The 16,517-nt window shown below is 49.3% G+C and overlaps 1 protein-coding gene across 8 annotated transcripts in view; it reads right to left on the bottom strand.

Moving 5' to 3' along the window:
* MYO18A (myosin XVIIIA) overlaps positions 1-16,517 on the bottom strand; it is a 154,594-nt gene that overhangs the window by 4,321 nt on the left and 133,756 nt on the right. For 4 of the 8 annotated variants that reach the window (XM_074189103.1, XM_074189099.1, XM_074189101.1 and 1 more), the window contains 3 exons: positions 13,201-13,386; positions 12,596-12,735; positions 6,831-6,953 (listed from right to left, as the gene is read on the bottom strand). In XM_074189103.1, the coding sequence (XP_074045204.1) occupies positions 6,831-6,953; positions 12,596-12,735; positions 13,201-13,386 (449 nt within the window). Of the gene's footprint in view, positions 1-3,991; positions 5,311-6,830; positions 6,954-11,477; positions 11,523-12,595; positions 12,736-13,200; positions 13,387-16,517 lie in introns of all 8 variants that reach the window. The other 4 variants (XM_074189097.1, XM_074189098.1, XM_074189096.1 and 1 more) reach the window with 2 other exon arrangements.

Below are 16,517 nucleotides of genomic sequence, written 5' to 3' on the forward strand. Positions count from 1 at the left end.
GGCCACTGTCTCAATTTCTTCATCTGCAAAATGGGAGCTAAGGAAAGCACCCACCTCTCAAGGTCGTCATGAGGACTAAATGAGATAATTCTAAAGAATGCCTGCACATAGTTGACTCTATATAAATATTAGCTATGCTTATACTCCTCATCCCCCGCACCCCAATAGCTGGGGGATTCTCAAGCCAACTTTTGAAGTAACCTACTGGTAAAAGAGCCCCTTGGCCTCCAGCTGCTGCACCCTTCCCATTCTGAACATTTTAACTAAATTGTTTCAAACGCCTTCTTCCCAGAGAGCTGAGCCGGCATCTCTCGTTCAGGGCTGTCGAGAACAATTTGGCACATACACTAATTCCCGTTGGAAGAGCCTGTAGTGGCAAGTACCGCTCCCCCTTCCTCTTCGTTTCAGCCTCCGTGCCCTGAATTCTCTCTGGTCCCTGTCACCAGATGGGAAATTAGGCCTCCCTCTCCACCACTACCCCTGCCAGTTTATCCACCCCTATGCCAAGGAGGGCCTTGTGCCAACTAGGTTCTGATGAATTCCCTTCCTGGCCTCCTTTCTTCCTGGTTCCCCAGCTGAGTGGTTTGGTTCTGGCTTCATGCCACCTGTGCCAATCTGTGGCTCCAATTCCCCAAGGTGACATTATATATGAACCCCAGATCTGCTCCTGTTTCCTAGATGGGGAGAAGGGTCTCGGAAAATGGACCCAAGTAACAGATAAATGGAACATTTTGGTAACTGATCTTGCTGCCTAGGCTATCAAAAGGGACTGGGGGCTCAGAGCTAATGATGCCCATGCCCAGGTCTGACAGTGCTTCCCACCCCCAACTCCATTCTTCCCCAGACAAAAGCAGCACTGGTTTTGGAATCCAAGTTTTTGGGTTCAAACCTGTCTCTTCCACTTGTATGGCCTTGGGTAAGCATTAGTCACCTGCTACCTCCTTTGAATTAGATAAGATAATCTCTAAGACATATGTATGATGTATGATCTTATCTTGAGAGACAGGATCCGGACTTGTGGTTTCATTTATACAGAGGAAATTCCTTCTCCCAAGACTGGCTGTCACCTAGGTCATTGTGACCTAGAATGGGTCAGCACTGGTAGAACTTGAACTCAGGTCTTTCTGGTTCCAAAACCAGCTCTTGATGGCCTATGCTATGCTTACCTCACCTTGGTAGTTTTGTAATAATGGAATGATTATAATATTGTAATAATGATTGTAAATCCCACTTCTGACTCATACTGATCAAATAAACCACTTGCCCCCGGAAATTTCCCAAGATTATAATTTGTAGAGAAGGTACATTAGTAGATGAAATCAGGTCTGGTTTAAAAAATGCATCATCATAATAATATTAATAATAATAATAATAATAATAACAATAGTTAAAAGATTTACCATACTTTGTTTGTAGGGCATTTTCCATACGTTATCTCATTTGATCTTGTGATAGCGATTCTATTGCACTATGCATCTGACAGATATGAGACTGAGAAAAATGAAGCACTTGCCCAAAGTCATACATACTTGCTAAGTCTGGAGATATGAACTCAAATATTACTGACTCCAAGTAGAGGGGCCGATTTACTCTACCCAACCTGCTTCTAACCTATCCATCAATGGGCATTCAGTATCAAGAGGGCAAGGTACATAAGCAATCCTGCCGGGGAAGATGTTTTACCAATATAGATGGTTTGACATTTGGTTTTACGCTTCTTTCCTGGCACCACAGCTTTGTTCCCTTTGGAGCTATGGCCTCTCCTCCCCTGGCAGTACCAGCTTTCCTGAGTTCTTTCAAGCACTATCTTCTTTTTTTTTTTTGGTTTGTCTTTGCAAGGCAATGGGGTTAAGTGATTTGCCCAAAGTCACACAATTAGGTAATTATTTTTTTTTTTAGGTTTTTGCAAGGCAAATGGGGTTAAGTGGCTTGCCCAAGGCCACACAGCTAGGCCATTATTAAGTGTCTGAGACCGGATTTGAACCCAGGTACTCCTGACTCCAGGGCCGGTGCTTTATCCACTACGCCACCTAGCCGCCCCAACAACTAGGTAATTATTAAGGAGAACTCAGGTCCTCCCGACTCTAGGGCTGGTGCCACCGAGGTGCCCCAAGCACCATCTTCTAATAATCTGGCTCTTAGGATCAAAGATGGCCCAATGAGCTTGGTCCAAAAGAGGGGTTCCTCACCTGAGGACCATGAATTTGTTTTTACTTATATTTGCATAACTCAATAGAATGAATTTCCTTTTCCTTTGTGATATAGATATTTTATTTTAAGCATTTAATAATTCTTCTAAGAGGGATGCACAGAATTCATCAGACTGCCAAGGTTAAGAAGTCTTGGGCTGAAGGAAAACTGTGTTAAAAGGTCATTTCTCCCCGGGAATCAGGACCTGCCTAAGGGATCTCAAGTATTTGGTTGAGTTCTAGAGGTTCATTATTAACTCCCCAGGGTTAATGGAAAGGCAGATTCCTCCTGAATCAGGGGACCTGTTCCCTTGTTGCATATTGACCCAGATCTGGAACCCATAGGTTGCAAGTTTAGCTCAGTTCTCACCAGAATCCTCAAAGGCATCCAATTGATCCTCACTCCATACAAGCCAACCAGAATATCTGCACTATGCACTTGCCCTACTTTTGAGGAAATGGTACTTCACCCACAAATGCACACACCATGCAAGGAAGTGCTTGTTAGTGAATGAGTCCAGATACAAACAGAGGTCTGGAGAGGCTTCTAGATCATAGTTGGCTGTGGAGGGCAGCAATGGGTCATTTCCTACTTCAGTCACCCTACTCGTCCTGCCTCTGATGACAGTGGTGATTGAAGCTGTCTTCCATGCTGCCCCCTATTAGGGGACACAGCTGGAAAGAAAGGAATATGGAGGGAACCTCAGCAGATGGGTCAAGACTGGCCAGGGGTCTTCCATCTCCAGAGGAAAACAGTAAAACTCAAGTGGGAGTGTGGGAAGGGAGGTAAGGAACCATTGTTTTCTGTTCTGAATCTCAACAATGAGTACTAAAGCTGAGAAGCAATTTGAAAATTTTCTGGAGGAGCATAGATCCTTAAAAGACCTCAAAGGTCATGAAATTCAGCCCCTTCATTTTACAAAGGGGGAAACTGAGGGAAGGAGGGTGACTTGGCCATGGTCACACGGGTAGTAAGCATCAGAAATGGGATTTGAATGGTCTTCCCGTGACCAATAGCCAGCACTTGATGATAGGGAAAAGGAAGAAATAAAGGCTACTCCTGGGTCAGACATAAAGGTTTATAGGCTTCAGTTGTGTGGGTTCTGGGCACCCATTCCAGAGATGCATTAAGCCTGGTTTGGTTTATTTAACCCTATCAAAAGGGACAACTGCTCCCTTCTTCAGTGGAGCCAAGTATAAACCAAACCAGGCTTAATCCATGGCAAGAAGTTGAGGCATAAAATAAGGAAGATCTGGACAAAGGACAAGATATATTTCATTACCACTGATAAGTCAATGCCCACCTTGGGCATCTGAGCACTCCCTTTCCTGGGGCACAGATAGCCTTTCCTCTCATCTAAAAAGAAAACTGTCTGGCACCCAAGATAACCATGCCATCTCTCTGCCTGGCATCAGAGGTTGTAACTGAATGTACCAAGGGCTGAGAATGATTTCTTAAAATAGCTGGACCTTGGTCAGAAAGAGAGGCTGAGACAGAAGAGAAAAAGAATTATAAGACCCTAGCATTGGAGCTGGGAGGCACCTTAGTGGACAGGGAGACCAATACCCCATTTTACAGAAGAGGAAACTGAGGCCAAGAGAAAGCCAAGGAGCCTAGATCTAGAGTGCCTCAGGTTATCAAGTCCAACCCCCTTATTTTACAGGCAGGGAAACTGAGGCACCAAGAGGGTCTTCCTGCCTGAGGTGGGATAGAAGGGAATTCCCTCAGGGTATTAGTACAAGGTGGGGGTCACACTCCAATGGCACACACATGCTGTTCTCCGTGTGGGAGGACCACCTACTGCATTAGTCGCTCTCAGGCCTGTACAGGTAGCGCATCATCAAGCTGTCCACCTCCTTCTTCCGTTTCTTCTCTTGCTTCTTCTCTTCCTTGTGAGATAGTCTACTGACTCGGCCTCCACCCTCACCCTCCGAGGCTGGCCCCGTCCCTTCTGGGCCCCTCTTGACACTGGATCCACTGCGGCATGAAACAGTGGAGCCACTGGAGGAAGATGAGGACTCAGATGATGAGGACTCAGTCTCCTTCTTCTTCTTTCTCTTCTTGGATTTCTTCTTGCTCTTCCGAGAACGAGCCTTACTCCGGTGTTTCCTTTCCGATCCGGAGCTGCTGCTACTGCTACTACTGCTGCTGCTACTTTTTCTCTTGCCTCGGGTCTTGTTCCTGCTCCGAGACCTTGACACATCAGCAGCGGAGGCTGAGCGGCGGATGGTGGTGGTCCGCTCTCCCCCAGTGGCACCCAGCTGGGCGCTGTGGATGCTCCGGATGCTCTTGCTGTCATCCTCGTCTGAGTCGGGCTGTAGGCTGCTCCGCTTGAACTCAGTGGGCTTGTAGCTCAAGACCTCATTGATGGCGGCCTCTAGGTCCGGATCCAAGTAGGAATGGTGTTTGACAGGTTGGATACTGGGGCTGCCAGTTTCATCAGAGGTGGCGGTCCGGGGCCGAGGTGGTACAGAGAGGCTACGGGCCAGCGAGGGGTGGCTATACTGAGAGTGCAGATCGCTCAGTGCTGTGCTGGCTCCATCATCCTCCCAATCATCCAGGCAGCTCCGGCCCAGAGACAGGCGAGAATCGGGGCTCTCTCGCCCTAAACCAGAGGCCCTGCCCAGGCAAGAACTGAGGGTACCGGGGAGGCCTTCCAGCCTTGAGGTGCTTCGGCGTGAGCTGGGAGACCCAGACAGCGAGAAGCTAAACGAGGACCAGGTCTCATCCTCCCGGGTGTTGTGCCGTGTGGCCGAGGATGCCCGGCTGACGGGTGCCGAGACCGTGGAAGCCCGATCAAAATCAGAACCCCACCTTTTCTCCAGGCCCCGGCTCACCCGGCCCCTGACCTCTGAGAGGATGGAGCTGCCCTCATCCACATCTTCAGGCTTCTTACAGGGACTGGTCTCCCCACCACCAGGGCCTCGGCGGGGCTTCCGGGGGGGTCTCTCGGGAGAGGCTCCCCTCTCACTCAGGGTGGTGAACAGGGATTCCTCATCCCCGGTGCCCCCGATGGAGTCCTTGAGGGTGAGCCGTTTTCGGTAGCTCAGGGAGCTCAGGGCAGAGGCCGGCCTCTCCTCCACACCCTTGCCCTCCTTGGGGACTGTGTTGAGAGACAGTCTGAGGGAGAGGCGGGAGGCCCAGAGAAGAGAGAACGGTCGGCAGATGAAGGAGAAAGAGGGGTGTGGGAGAGAGGGGGAGAGAGAAACACACACAAAAGAACAAGCATTAAACCCAGAGAATAAAGACCCAGGAGGAGGGAGGGGAGGAGAGAACAGCAGCAGCAACAGCAGCCCTGGCAAAGGGGGAGGGAGAGCTTTGGAGGAAATGAAGCAAAATAATTTGCGTCAGTGAAAATAGCTTCACGGAGAATGTCATGTAAATTAGACTATTGTTCTATTTCATCACTTTTTCCCCCTCTAAAACGTTTAGTTCAATTTATTTCATTGTCAACTACCTGGAGCCTGGTGAAGCTCCCAGACGGATGGCAACGGGGCGGGAACCCAGGCATTATCTGCAATAACAAAATGTTGCTCGGCCGAATAAATTAAACCAATTAGAGGTGACCAGTGGGTGCTGATGGGGAGGGGGCTGAAATCAGGGCAGGGTGGTGGAAGAGCCAGGCAGGAAATCACTTCTGCTATCCTGCTCATTTGGCATCACACTAACCCTAGGGCAGCTCATATTGTGTCCCCCAGAGGGCGGATATAGGAAAGGATGGAGAGGTGGCAAAAGGTGGAAGCTGGAAGGGAAAGAGACAGTAGGACTATGTCAGACCCTGAGGAGTTGGAAAGATTGTTGCCCCTCTTCTCAGTTGCCATATTAGATAGGTAAGCAAGAGACTGTCTCCAGGAGAGGCTGGTGGCAAGGGAACCTGGGCTCCAGAAAAGAATATGGAGACTGAAGATGATTGAGAAGCCCAGGGGAAAGGGGGAAGCAGGGTTCTCTCCCAAACCCCGGCAACTCTGGCTTTAGTCACTTCTTTCAGAAGGAACTTTTTGGTTCCCAAGATCACTCAAGCATCAGGGCTGACCAGGTGAGGGAGAGGAAGCTAAATGAGGGACACACTGGATCCCCAAGATCATTCAAGCATCAGGGCTGACCAGGTGAGGGAGCAGAAGCTGAACGAGGGACTCACTAGATCCTGAGAGACCTGTTGTTTCATTACTATGAAAGTCTCAGAAATTCTGAACAAGCAAGGGCCTTGCCTCCAATCTCCCGATCCAGGCCCTGGCCCCGGAAGATGACACTTTCAAGTGGTCAACGATCAACGAAGCCAACCCCGTCTCAGACCCAAGGCATGCCATTAAAATAAGAGTTAAAGAAAACACAGTAGGGAAGAGTAGACAGGGAGGGGACCCCAAATAACCTGGTACCCTTCGTTCTGAGGAGGAAATCCCAGAATTCCTACTTGACATGTGTAAGCATCATTGAGTTGCCTACATGGGAATGAGCCACTCTGCTTGGGGCTTCAAGGCCAACTTAGTCATTCTAGGCCCCCCACACTTGGAAGGAGAGTGAGGACATGACCCTTGCTTTACTCATGTGACCCACACCACGTCCCCTTTGCTGATGCAGTGTCTAACAATTACCCCTGCAGGCCCCTGTGCCAGTGGCCCACCACTCACTCCCTCACTCACCTGGAGCTCTTGAGGCTCCCGTCATCCGAAGCCGCTTTGGAAGGTCCCTTGTTTTTTGACAGCCAAGACTTAACACCATCCACCCGGTCTTCCAGCTCAGAGTCCACATCGGAGTCACCCTCGCTGCTCAGGCCAGACACGGAGAAACAGACAGGGCCGGGGAAGGGGGGAGGAGAGGAGGTTATATCATACGGGGTCCACAAGACAGGCGAGAGGCAGGGGAAGCATGTCCCTCTTACAGGGACAGCATTGGCTGTTGGAGGCATGCTTCTTAGTGGGGGGTGGGGATCAGATAGGAAAAAGGCAGGAGATTAGAGGCAGTTCACACCATTGGTAAAGGGCCTATCCAGAGCTTGGTGTAGGGTTGGCACTTGATAAAATTCTTATGGACTGACCAACTGTCCTCCCTTTGAGTAACACTATTGTATGACCTCCCCAAAATGTACCACACAAAGACACAAATGCCACAGTGGACGTTGCTTTCCTGGTAGGAAGTGGACTGGGCATGGTGACCCACTAATGTAAATAATCAGAAGAGAAGCAAGGCAACTAGCAAGACCACCTCCATTTTTGTTAAAGGGGTACCCTGGGCTCATTCATGAGATTAGGGCATCAGAGAACACCTCGTCAGCTCTCTTCCCTTTTCCAAGAAGGACATGCCCCATCTACCTCATGCCGATCACCATGATGGTGACGCCAGGCCTGGGACCAGAGGAGACAAGTCTCCTTTAAGTTCTTCAATAGTGGGAAGTCTAACTAAGCCTGGAGGCAGCCTGCTTGGGTGACAGAAGGAGCTATCCTGCTACAAGGATAAGGCAGCTGAGGCCACAATCCAAACTGTCCTTAGATACAGATAGAATGTAAGCCTCTTGAGGGTGGAAACTGGACCACTTTTTCTTCTTGTATTCCCAGAGCCTCTGCTTGTACCCTTAGAGCCTCATTTAATCAATGTCTGTTCAGTGATTCCAGGTCCCTCTCATTCCAGTAGAATATAAGCCCCTTGAGGGCAGGGATTGGCTCACTTTTGTCCCTGTAACCTGAGTACAGTGTCTGGTTCAGAGGAGACATTTAATCAAGGTTTAATGAATGACTCGTTCAAGGTCACCCCCATCCGAGGAGAATATGAACTCATTGTGGGCTTGTTTCATATTGTCTTGGAACCCACAGAGGAGGGGGGCTAAACAAATACTAATTGATTAATGAGGTCCTAGAGAAGGGAGAGGGAGATTTAGGAGCAAAGAAAGGAACCTCACTCTTCCCTGAGAGCATGGATATATTCTTTAGGTTGCCAGGCTGGCATCTGCTTCCCTTCTCCTCTTTGCCACCCTGGACTCAGGGCTCCTCCTTCTCCCCCTCCTCTAGACAGAGCGGTTCTTAGCCCTACTCCAATCCCCTGGAAACCCAAGGTCTCCATATTTTGACTTTGGTGTTGACAGATGAAAGCAACCACCTCCAGGAACAAAGCTACACCCCTGGAGTTTCCTGGCAAGATTTCATCTTTGACACAGATGCATGTGGCTGCTAACATAATATTCCTAAAGGACAGACCTGACCACACCACAGCCTTGCTCAATAAACTCCAATAGTGACGCTATCATCAAACAACACCCCCACCTACGTACCCGCTTGGCATTTCAAACCCTGCACGATCCAGCCCCAACCTACATTTCACCCCTGCCAGCTTCCAGTCAAACTGCTCCTCATACAGATTCCACTTCCTGCCCATCCTGTCTAGGCAGCTAACCTTCCTCACTTCTACCTCTAAGAATGCCTCATTTCCTTCAAAGCTTGGCCATGGCACCCCCTTCTAGAAAAGGCCTTCTAGGATGACCTTCTTTCCCTATCCCTCTACTCTCCCCTCAGTTTGCCAGATCCCAGTGCCTCCTCCCCAAAATAACTTTGCATTGATTCATGGATATTTTGTATACATGCTTACGTTGTCTCCACTGGCAGCATGTTAACTCCTGATGAGCAAGGGACTACATTTTTGCCTTTGTATTCCCATGACTGGCTCATTGGATGTCCTTTAACAGGGTTTTGCTGATTGATTGGTTAGAGGGGGGAAAAACCCAAGCTTCTGAAATTTAGCAAGCAAAAAATATTGCCAGTTCCTTCACATCTCTCTGCTATAGAAATACCAGGGTTTCTTTTGGTATAAATTTCCTTTCATTTGTGTCAACAGGAGAGGCCTGGCTCTTGAATTATGTTCTTAAATAGTCACACACACACACACACACACACAAACCACCCGATGCTCTTATGGGTCCATGTGAGAGCCCTGCTCCTGGGGAGGAAGAATAAATAGGTAGGTTTTATGGGCTTCTGTCAAACGCAAAATTACAGCAAAGACAGGGCCAGCGGAAGCCCTGAGTAAACAGGGTTTAACAGCAGCCAGCCCAGACCTCTGTAATGCGAGCTGTGTGCCATCCATGCCAGGCAGATTTACAGGGATGCATGGGTACCACAGAACACCACTGCCATCTGATTTATGCCTCTGTATAAAAAAAGAACCCCCCAACCCTCCCAACCCCTCCCTCTCCCGCTTCCAAGCTCCCTAATTTATCACCGCCGTTCATAACCATATTGATCACTGGTGCCGAATGCAGGCCGAATCTATGTCTACACGTTAAAAGGATTTCTGTATAAATCTCCCTTAATGCTACACTGTTTACCGCTTTCATTAAGGTTATGGCAATAACAACTGTATCTATAAGTAAATCGAAACATTATTTTCCGGCCCTCCCTTCCACGCTCAATAACTCAGCTCTAGGGCCCGGAGCGGCTCAAGTCGGCCCGGCCCGGTGCCCCGGCATCCCCGGGCATGGCCGAGGATATGGCTGGAACCGCTAAGACCAGGGGCTGCTACAGAGACCCATCTTAAATGCGCATTTTATCAGCTTGCCGCCACCACTCTTGGACACCCAGCCACAAGCAGAGGCTCAGAATAAGATTCCTCTTTGTTAGATAGCAGACTGCCAACTGGGCCACTGGGTGCCCACCCCATTTTCCCCTTCTGGCGGGGTGAGGATGAAGCTTGAGTCATTTCCCGTAAAACAATCAAGGCCAGTAAACCAACTCTAGGGGCAGGCAGGCTCAGGGGGCAGTAGAGTTTTTAAATGGCCAGAATTAAACTTGGAGTCAAACACAATTTATGTCCAGGCTTGCCTGCTATTAGTTAACTGGGAGCCAAATCACGGGGGAACAAACAAACGGAGACAGAACGGCGGGGTATATTAATTGTGTGTGACAAGTGGGCTCCAGCGGCCCTCTATCACTGTTACACACTATTACATTTATCATTAGCTCTTATGGATTTCTTCACTCCTGCCAGCCCATCCTAGCCTTGGGAAGAGCCCTGTGGGGCAGGCAGGAGGAATGGGGGGAGGGGCTCAGGGCCATGCCCGAACGAACCCAGGGGATGGGGACCTGTCTCCCTCCTGCTCTCTAAAGAGCCAGGAGAAGAAGATGGAAAATGAGAATGGGCCTGGGACCCTGGTACGACCTCAAAGATGTGTGTGCGAGCACGCACACACACACACAGAGACATACACACACAAAGACATACACTCACACTCAAACAGGGCTCTCCCAAAGCCCAGGATACGCACAGGCAATCAAGTCTTCTCCATTTGGCATTTGCTGTCATGCCTCAGTCTTGGGAGAGGGTGCTGGGGCTTATTTGCCTGAATGCTTCTCCCAGACAAGGTCAATGTTAGAGTCCCCTCCTGTGTCTGCTCAAACAAGGTCATGAGACCTTTGACCAAAAAACCAATTGGTCTAGCTTCTTCCATTTTAGTTCAGGCCCCATGTGAGGGGAAGGACTGAGATCAATTCCGCTTCAATCTCTGGTCTGCTTCAAAGGAACGGAGGCCAGAGCAGGGGTTCTTAACCTGGAGGGTCCACAGACCCCCTAAGGGATTCATGGAGAGATTTCAAAGAATCCATGAGCTTAGATAGTGGGGGAGAAATACAGCTGAATTTTCTCTAATCTCTCATTGAAATGGAGCATTTCCCTCAATTATTTAAAAAGCATTGTTCTGAGGGGTCCACTGGGTTGATCAGACTACCCCAGAGGCCCTCGGCATGAGAAATGTTAAGGCTCTGGGTTGGAGGAGTTGCTTGTAACTAGGAGAGAGAATTCCAATGGGAGGAGGGTTGAGGAAGCTGGAACCTAATGAAAGAACGGCTGTGGACATGTGATGAAGGGTTCTGCTTGGCAGAACCCTGAGAATCACAAGAGAGGATGGTAGGATCACAGACATGAACTCAGAGGCCTGGGCAGCTCTTCTGACCCTCGACTGGGGCAGTCTCAGCTCCCTGGTCCCCATTCCAAGGATGAGTTTCCTTACCAGGTAGAAATAACCACCTCACTACCTGCCCCCACCCCCCAAGAGCTGCTATTTTCTGAGTCCCCTGTCCCTAAGGGAACTTCTGCGGGCCCCAATCCTTCCTGCTCAAGGCTTATTTAGAAAATGCAGGGGGGAATGTTAAAAGTTAGAGGCTGAACAAAGAAGGTGAGATGTGTGCCCACATGCTACATGCAGCAGAGTGGCCCCCGCCCCTGGCGGCGGGGGAGATAACATGGAATCGAGGGTTAGAAGACGCCACACAACAAAAAATAGAGAATGCAAAGGCTTTGGTCCTCACAGCTTATTCTTTCTTTTCTGATACTTTGTCACCATATCTTGCAAACTAGAAATGGGAAAAAATAAAAATAAAGACAAGATGGCCCAGAGGAAGATGGCAGACAAATCACCTGAGTTGGAAGGAAATGGAGACTGGGGAGGAGGGGGCATGAGGTGGGGAAAGGGAGAGAGGGGGCTACCCTGCCAATGCTGCCGCATCCTGGACATGCTTTTGGGTGGACTAATGCTGGGTTGGTAAAGGATCTGAGTTCAAAGAAAGATTCTGTCACTAAATACTTAACCTTAGGGACTTTGGGGAAATTGCTTCATCTCCCTAGGTCTCAGTTTCCTCATCTGTCAATTGAGAATACTGCACTAGATGGTCTCTGGGGTCCTTGCCATCTCTAGATCCATGATCTTATCCTAAAGTCACCTTCTGCCCATGGACATGCCCTTTCATTTCTGCCCAAGACCGGATTGACCTGGCAGGCTGCCACTGGGCCTTAACTGGGCAAAAGGGAAGAATTCCTTTAGGCAATGAAATTGGGAGGTTGAATGGGACAAGAAAATTGGAGAAGTGCCTAGAAAAATTCATGAGAGGATTTCTGAGGGGGAAAAAGACTTAGTCTAAGAAAAGAGTATGGCTAGCCCCTCAGTCCCACAGCGTCCCATCCTCTGGCCTCCCAGATTCCTCAGCCTGAGACTACAAATCTGTCTCAGCTAAACTGTTCCCTGGGTGGGTTTTATGAGAGGAAATCGCTGGCACAGTAACGAGGCGCCGGGCCCTTAAATCTCTGTTCTCCCTGGACTGGGACAGGCGCCATCGGAAACACAGCTAAACAGGGGAATAACTCATCCTGAGCAGGCTGAGGGTTGGGAGGGAGACAGGCGCGTTGTAGGATGGGGGTGGGGATAGGCAAGGGTGGGAGGGGCTGAAAGGGATGCTTACCCTGGCAGCTCCCTTTGAGCTTCCCAAGTCCATGAGCTGGGCCTGGTACCCAGCATGGAGGATAAGATGGTGACTGGGGAACTACTCTGCCTCCTTTGTTCCTCTAGCCTGGCCCCACGTGGCCCGAGTCTCAGCCTCTCGTTCTTGGGATAGGGCTCCACTACCTCCACAGCTGCTGCCACCCCACACACCTGTTAATGAGGTCCTCGTTGTCATCGCTTTCCATCTCATCCTCAATGGCGGCTTGCAGATCCCCGATGCGCTTGAAGGCCAGCTTCAGGTCAGCCTGCAGGCTCTGGTTGGCTGCTTCCAGACTCTCCAGGTCCATCTCCTAGGGAGAGCACAATACCCCACCATTTTGTGAGAGAGGATCCTAGCCCCTGGTGAGGTGCCCTAGTCTAACACCCCCACCTGCCCGTGTTCATCATGGATGTAATGCCATTGGTCCATGGACTTTATAAGACTCTAGGCTACGGTAGTTTGTTTAATCGCTTCTCTTCAGGTAGAGAACAGTTGATTCCCTTCCTCTCTTATATCTGTCCCAGTCCCAGTCAAACTGTCTGGACTCCCTCTCTCTCATCCAACAAAAGTGGCTCCCTTCACCAGGTTCCCCTGCCACACACCCACCCTCTACTTTGAAGGGTCAGTCCCAATCAGGTGCAATGGATAAAATGCTGGAGGGTCAAGGCCAAGGCCTTTCCAGCTACAGTTGTCACTGTGATAGGGAGGATACCACCAGAACACCTCTGCTACGGATGGGCTGCCCGCACCCTTCCCCGGCCGGCTAGACAGTTACCAGCTCGTGCTTCTTGCGGGTGGCCTCAGCCTCCTTTTTGGCCAGCTCTCCCATCTCCTCCTTGGTGTCTCGTAGCTGCCGCTGGAGACGTTTGTTTTGCTCTTTCTCCCTGCTCTCTGCAGCGCTGCGTTGATCACGCTCTTCCGTCAGCTTCTCCATATTTTCCTTCAGCCGGCTAGCCAGGTTCTACAGAGGACAGAGAAGGAAGGTAGAGCAAGTGGGCTGAGGACTGAGAGGGGAAGTGTGGCCTTCCTTGAGGCGGGGGGCCCGCCTTGGAGAGGTAGAGCCAGATGGGACCTCAAAAGTTCATCTATCCTATTCATCTCTGTCTATTCAGGGAGGGCTGCATCTAAGCCTTGCTCAACTCTTGGGAATCTTGTCTCAAAGGCCAAAAAGTATTTTTTCTCACAGCCAGTTAGCAGGTCAGTAAGTCAACCATGCCTACAATGTTCTAGATGTGGCACTAAGTTCTGGGAATATACAAAGAAAGGCAAAAGCAATGCCTGCCCTCAAGGGGGCACAACATTAATAGTCACCAATGTACATACAAGGTATGTATACAGAGAGGGGAAGGAACAAACAGCTGGAGGGGACAGGCTTGCAGAAGGGAGAATTTGAGATGATCCTTGAAGGAAGAGGGAATCCAAAAGAGGAATGGGGATGAAGAGCATTCCAGATATGGGATACAGCTCAGGCAAAGGTTCAGGGATGGGAAATGAACCAAGGAGGCAATGCAGAGAGCAGACAAAGAACAAAACTAGCATCATTAGCAGCAGCTCGGGACCAAGGAGGAGATGGGAGAGCTGGCCAAAAAGGAGAAGGTGGGGGTGGGCAATGGGAGAGCCAACAGTCAAGCATAGTACTAGTTCTGTCTCTAATTAGTTGTGTGACCTTGAGGAAGTCATATCGTCTTTTCTAAGCCTCATTTTTCTCCTCTATAAAATAGGAAGACTTAGTCTGTCCTGATATTCTAAGTTCCAAGTTAATGCATTGCTTTTCTAGTTAGAAATGACTGAAGGATGGAGCCAGGGGAGGCTAAGGAAGGTGGAGGAGGTAGCAGATGGGAGGCTGCAGCCTTCCTAGTGAACTTGAGACACACACGCATGCACGCACACGCACACACACACACATACACACACACGTATAGGACATGGATAGAATCCTGGTTTGATCACTTATAACCTGTATGATTGTGACTAAGTCATATAACTCTCTTGGCCCCCAAATACTCATCAAGAAAATGAGGGACTTGAGAGCAATTTGGAATTATGCCTAAAGGACAATAAACAATACCACTACTGGGTCTATGCCCTGAAGAGATCATGAAAAGGGGTAAAATCATCACTTGGACAAAATATTCATAGCAGCCCTGTTTGTAGGGGTAAAGAATTGGAAATCAAGTGAATGCCCATCAATTGGGGAATGGCTTAGCAAACTGTGGTATAGGTATGTCATGGAACACTATTGTTCTATTAGAAACCAGGAGGGATGGAAATTCAGGGAAGCCTGGAGGGATTTGCATGAACTGATGCTGAACAAAATGAGCAGAACCAGAAAAACATTGTACATCCTAACAGCAACATGGGGGTGATGATCAACTATGATGGACTTGCTCATTCCATCAGTGCAACAATCACGCACAATTTGGAGGTATCTGTGATGGAGAATATCCAGAGAATATCTGTCCTCTGTAGACCCAGTATCCAGAGAAAGAATTGTGGAGTTTGAACAAAGACCAATGACTATTACCTTTAATTTTTAAAAATAACCATTCTTATTATTGCTATGTCTTATACTTTATTTTTCTTCCTTAAGGATCTGATTTCTCTCTCAAACACCTTCAACTTAGATCAATGTATATCATGGAAACCAATGTAAAGACTAACAGACTGCCTTCTGTGGGGGGTGGGGGTGGGGGAGGGAAGCAAGAATGGGGGGGGAATTGTAAAATTCAAAATAAATAAATAAATGAACTTGAACAATATGACAATGAGGTTCCTTCCAGTCCCAAGGCTAGGCTCTTAAGGTCCACCCATCACCCCTACGCCAGGTCACTGAAAGGGGAACAAGAAAAGGCAAGACCAAAGGCCTAACTGCAGACCTGAGCTGTCAGTGAGATGTAGAAACTCTGACATCCTCCATGAAAGTCACATCTTGGCCCCAACCCCAAGTTTACCACCCCCCTAAACCTTGTGCCGAGGGATGCCAGACAGAGAACAGGAAAGCTGTGCTAGGAAATAATGACAGTACTTGGATCTGGCTGAGATAGAGCTAGGAAGTAAGGGGAAGGGTAGCAGTGGCCAGCCTTCCTCCCACAGAGTCTCTTCCCTGCCTGGCGCTAAAGAGAAAGGAGGCTGGAGCATTGGGGGATTGCAGCATGTGATCCTTTGTGAATAATCTGGGCTGAAGAGGGGCAGAAGAGAGGAGAAAAGAGGGGAGGAGGGAGGGAGGGAGGGAGAGAGAGGGGAATGGTGGGGGGGGAGAAAGGGCAAAGTGAGAAGGAAAAAGGGGAAATGGGGAAAGGAAAAAAGGGAGAGACTAGGGACAGAAAGGAGAGAGAGAGGGAAGAAGGATGGGGAAAGGGAAAGGACTAAAGGGAGGGAGGGAAGGAGAAAGAAGAAGAAAAGGAAAGAAGGAGGAGAAAGAGGAATAAAGGAAAGGGAGAGAAAAGGGGAGAAGGAAGTAAAGGGAGGGAAATGGAGAGGAGATGGAAAATGAGAATAGGAGAGGGAGAGAGGGAAGGCAAAGAGGGAGGAGAGGAATTAGTTAAAAAAAGAAAAGGGAGAGGAAAGCAAGGAGGGGAAACAAAGGAGAGGAGGAAGAGGCAGAGAAGGGAAGAACAGATGGGTGAGGAGAAATTAAATGAGAGGAGAGAAGAAAGAATGAGAGGAGAGGGGAAGGAAAGAGGGAGAGGGGAGTGGAGGGGAGCAGTCAGGGTTGTGGTTCACTGGATATTTATGGTTCTGCTGAGGAGTGGAGAGGGAGGGAAGAGGGAGGGGAGATGGATAGGAGAGTAGGAGGGGGCAGCCAGGAAAATATGAAGACGAAAAGCCGCTGCTGGGGTCCCTTGGCAGAAGGCAGGCACTGAAGCAGAATATCAAGCAGGTGGGGGGAGGCAGGGCCCAGGAGTTCCCCCTCATCCCCTGACTGGGGAGTTCAGTGATGAGGAGAGAAGGAGCAGGGGAAGGGGAGGGTCCTGGGAGGAAATGGCCCCTTGGGGGAGCTCAGAGGGACATTCTTGGGCACCTGCCTGGTTTCCAGGTAGGAAGGGGACAGTTTCTAATGAATTTTTTATCCAGTGTGGTACATGATACCGG

This window comes from Macrotis lagotis, chromosome 5, assembly GCF_037893015.1.
Source record: "Macrotis lagotis isolate mMagLag1 chromosome 5, bilby.v1.9.chrom.fasta, whole genome shotgun sequence".
Classification (NCBI taxonomy): domain Eukaryota; kingdom Metazoa; phylum Chordata; class Mammalia; order Peramelemorphia; family Peramelidae; genus Macrotis; species Macrotis lagotis.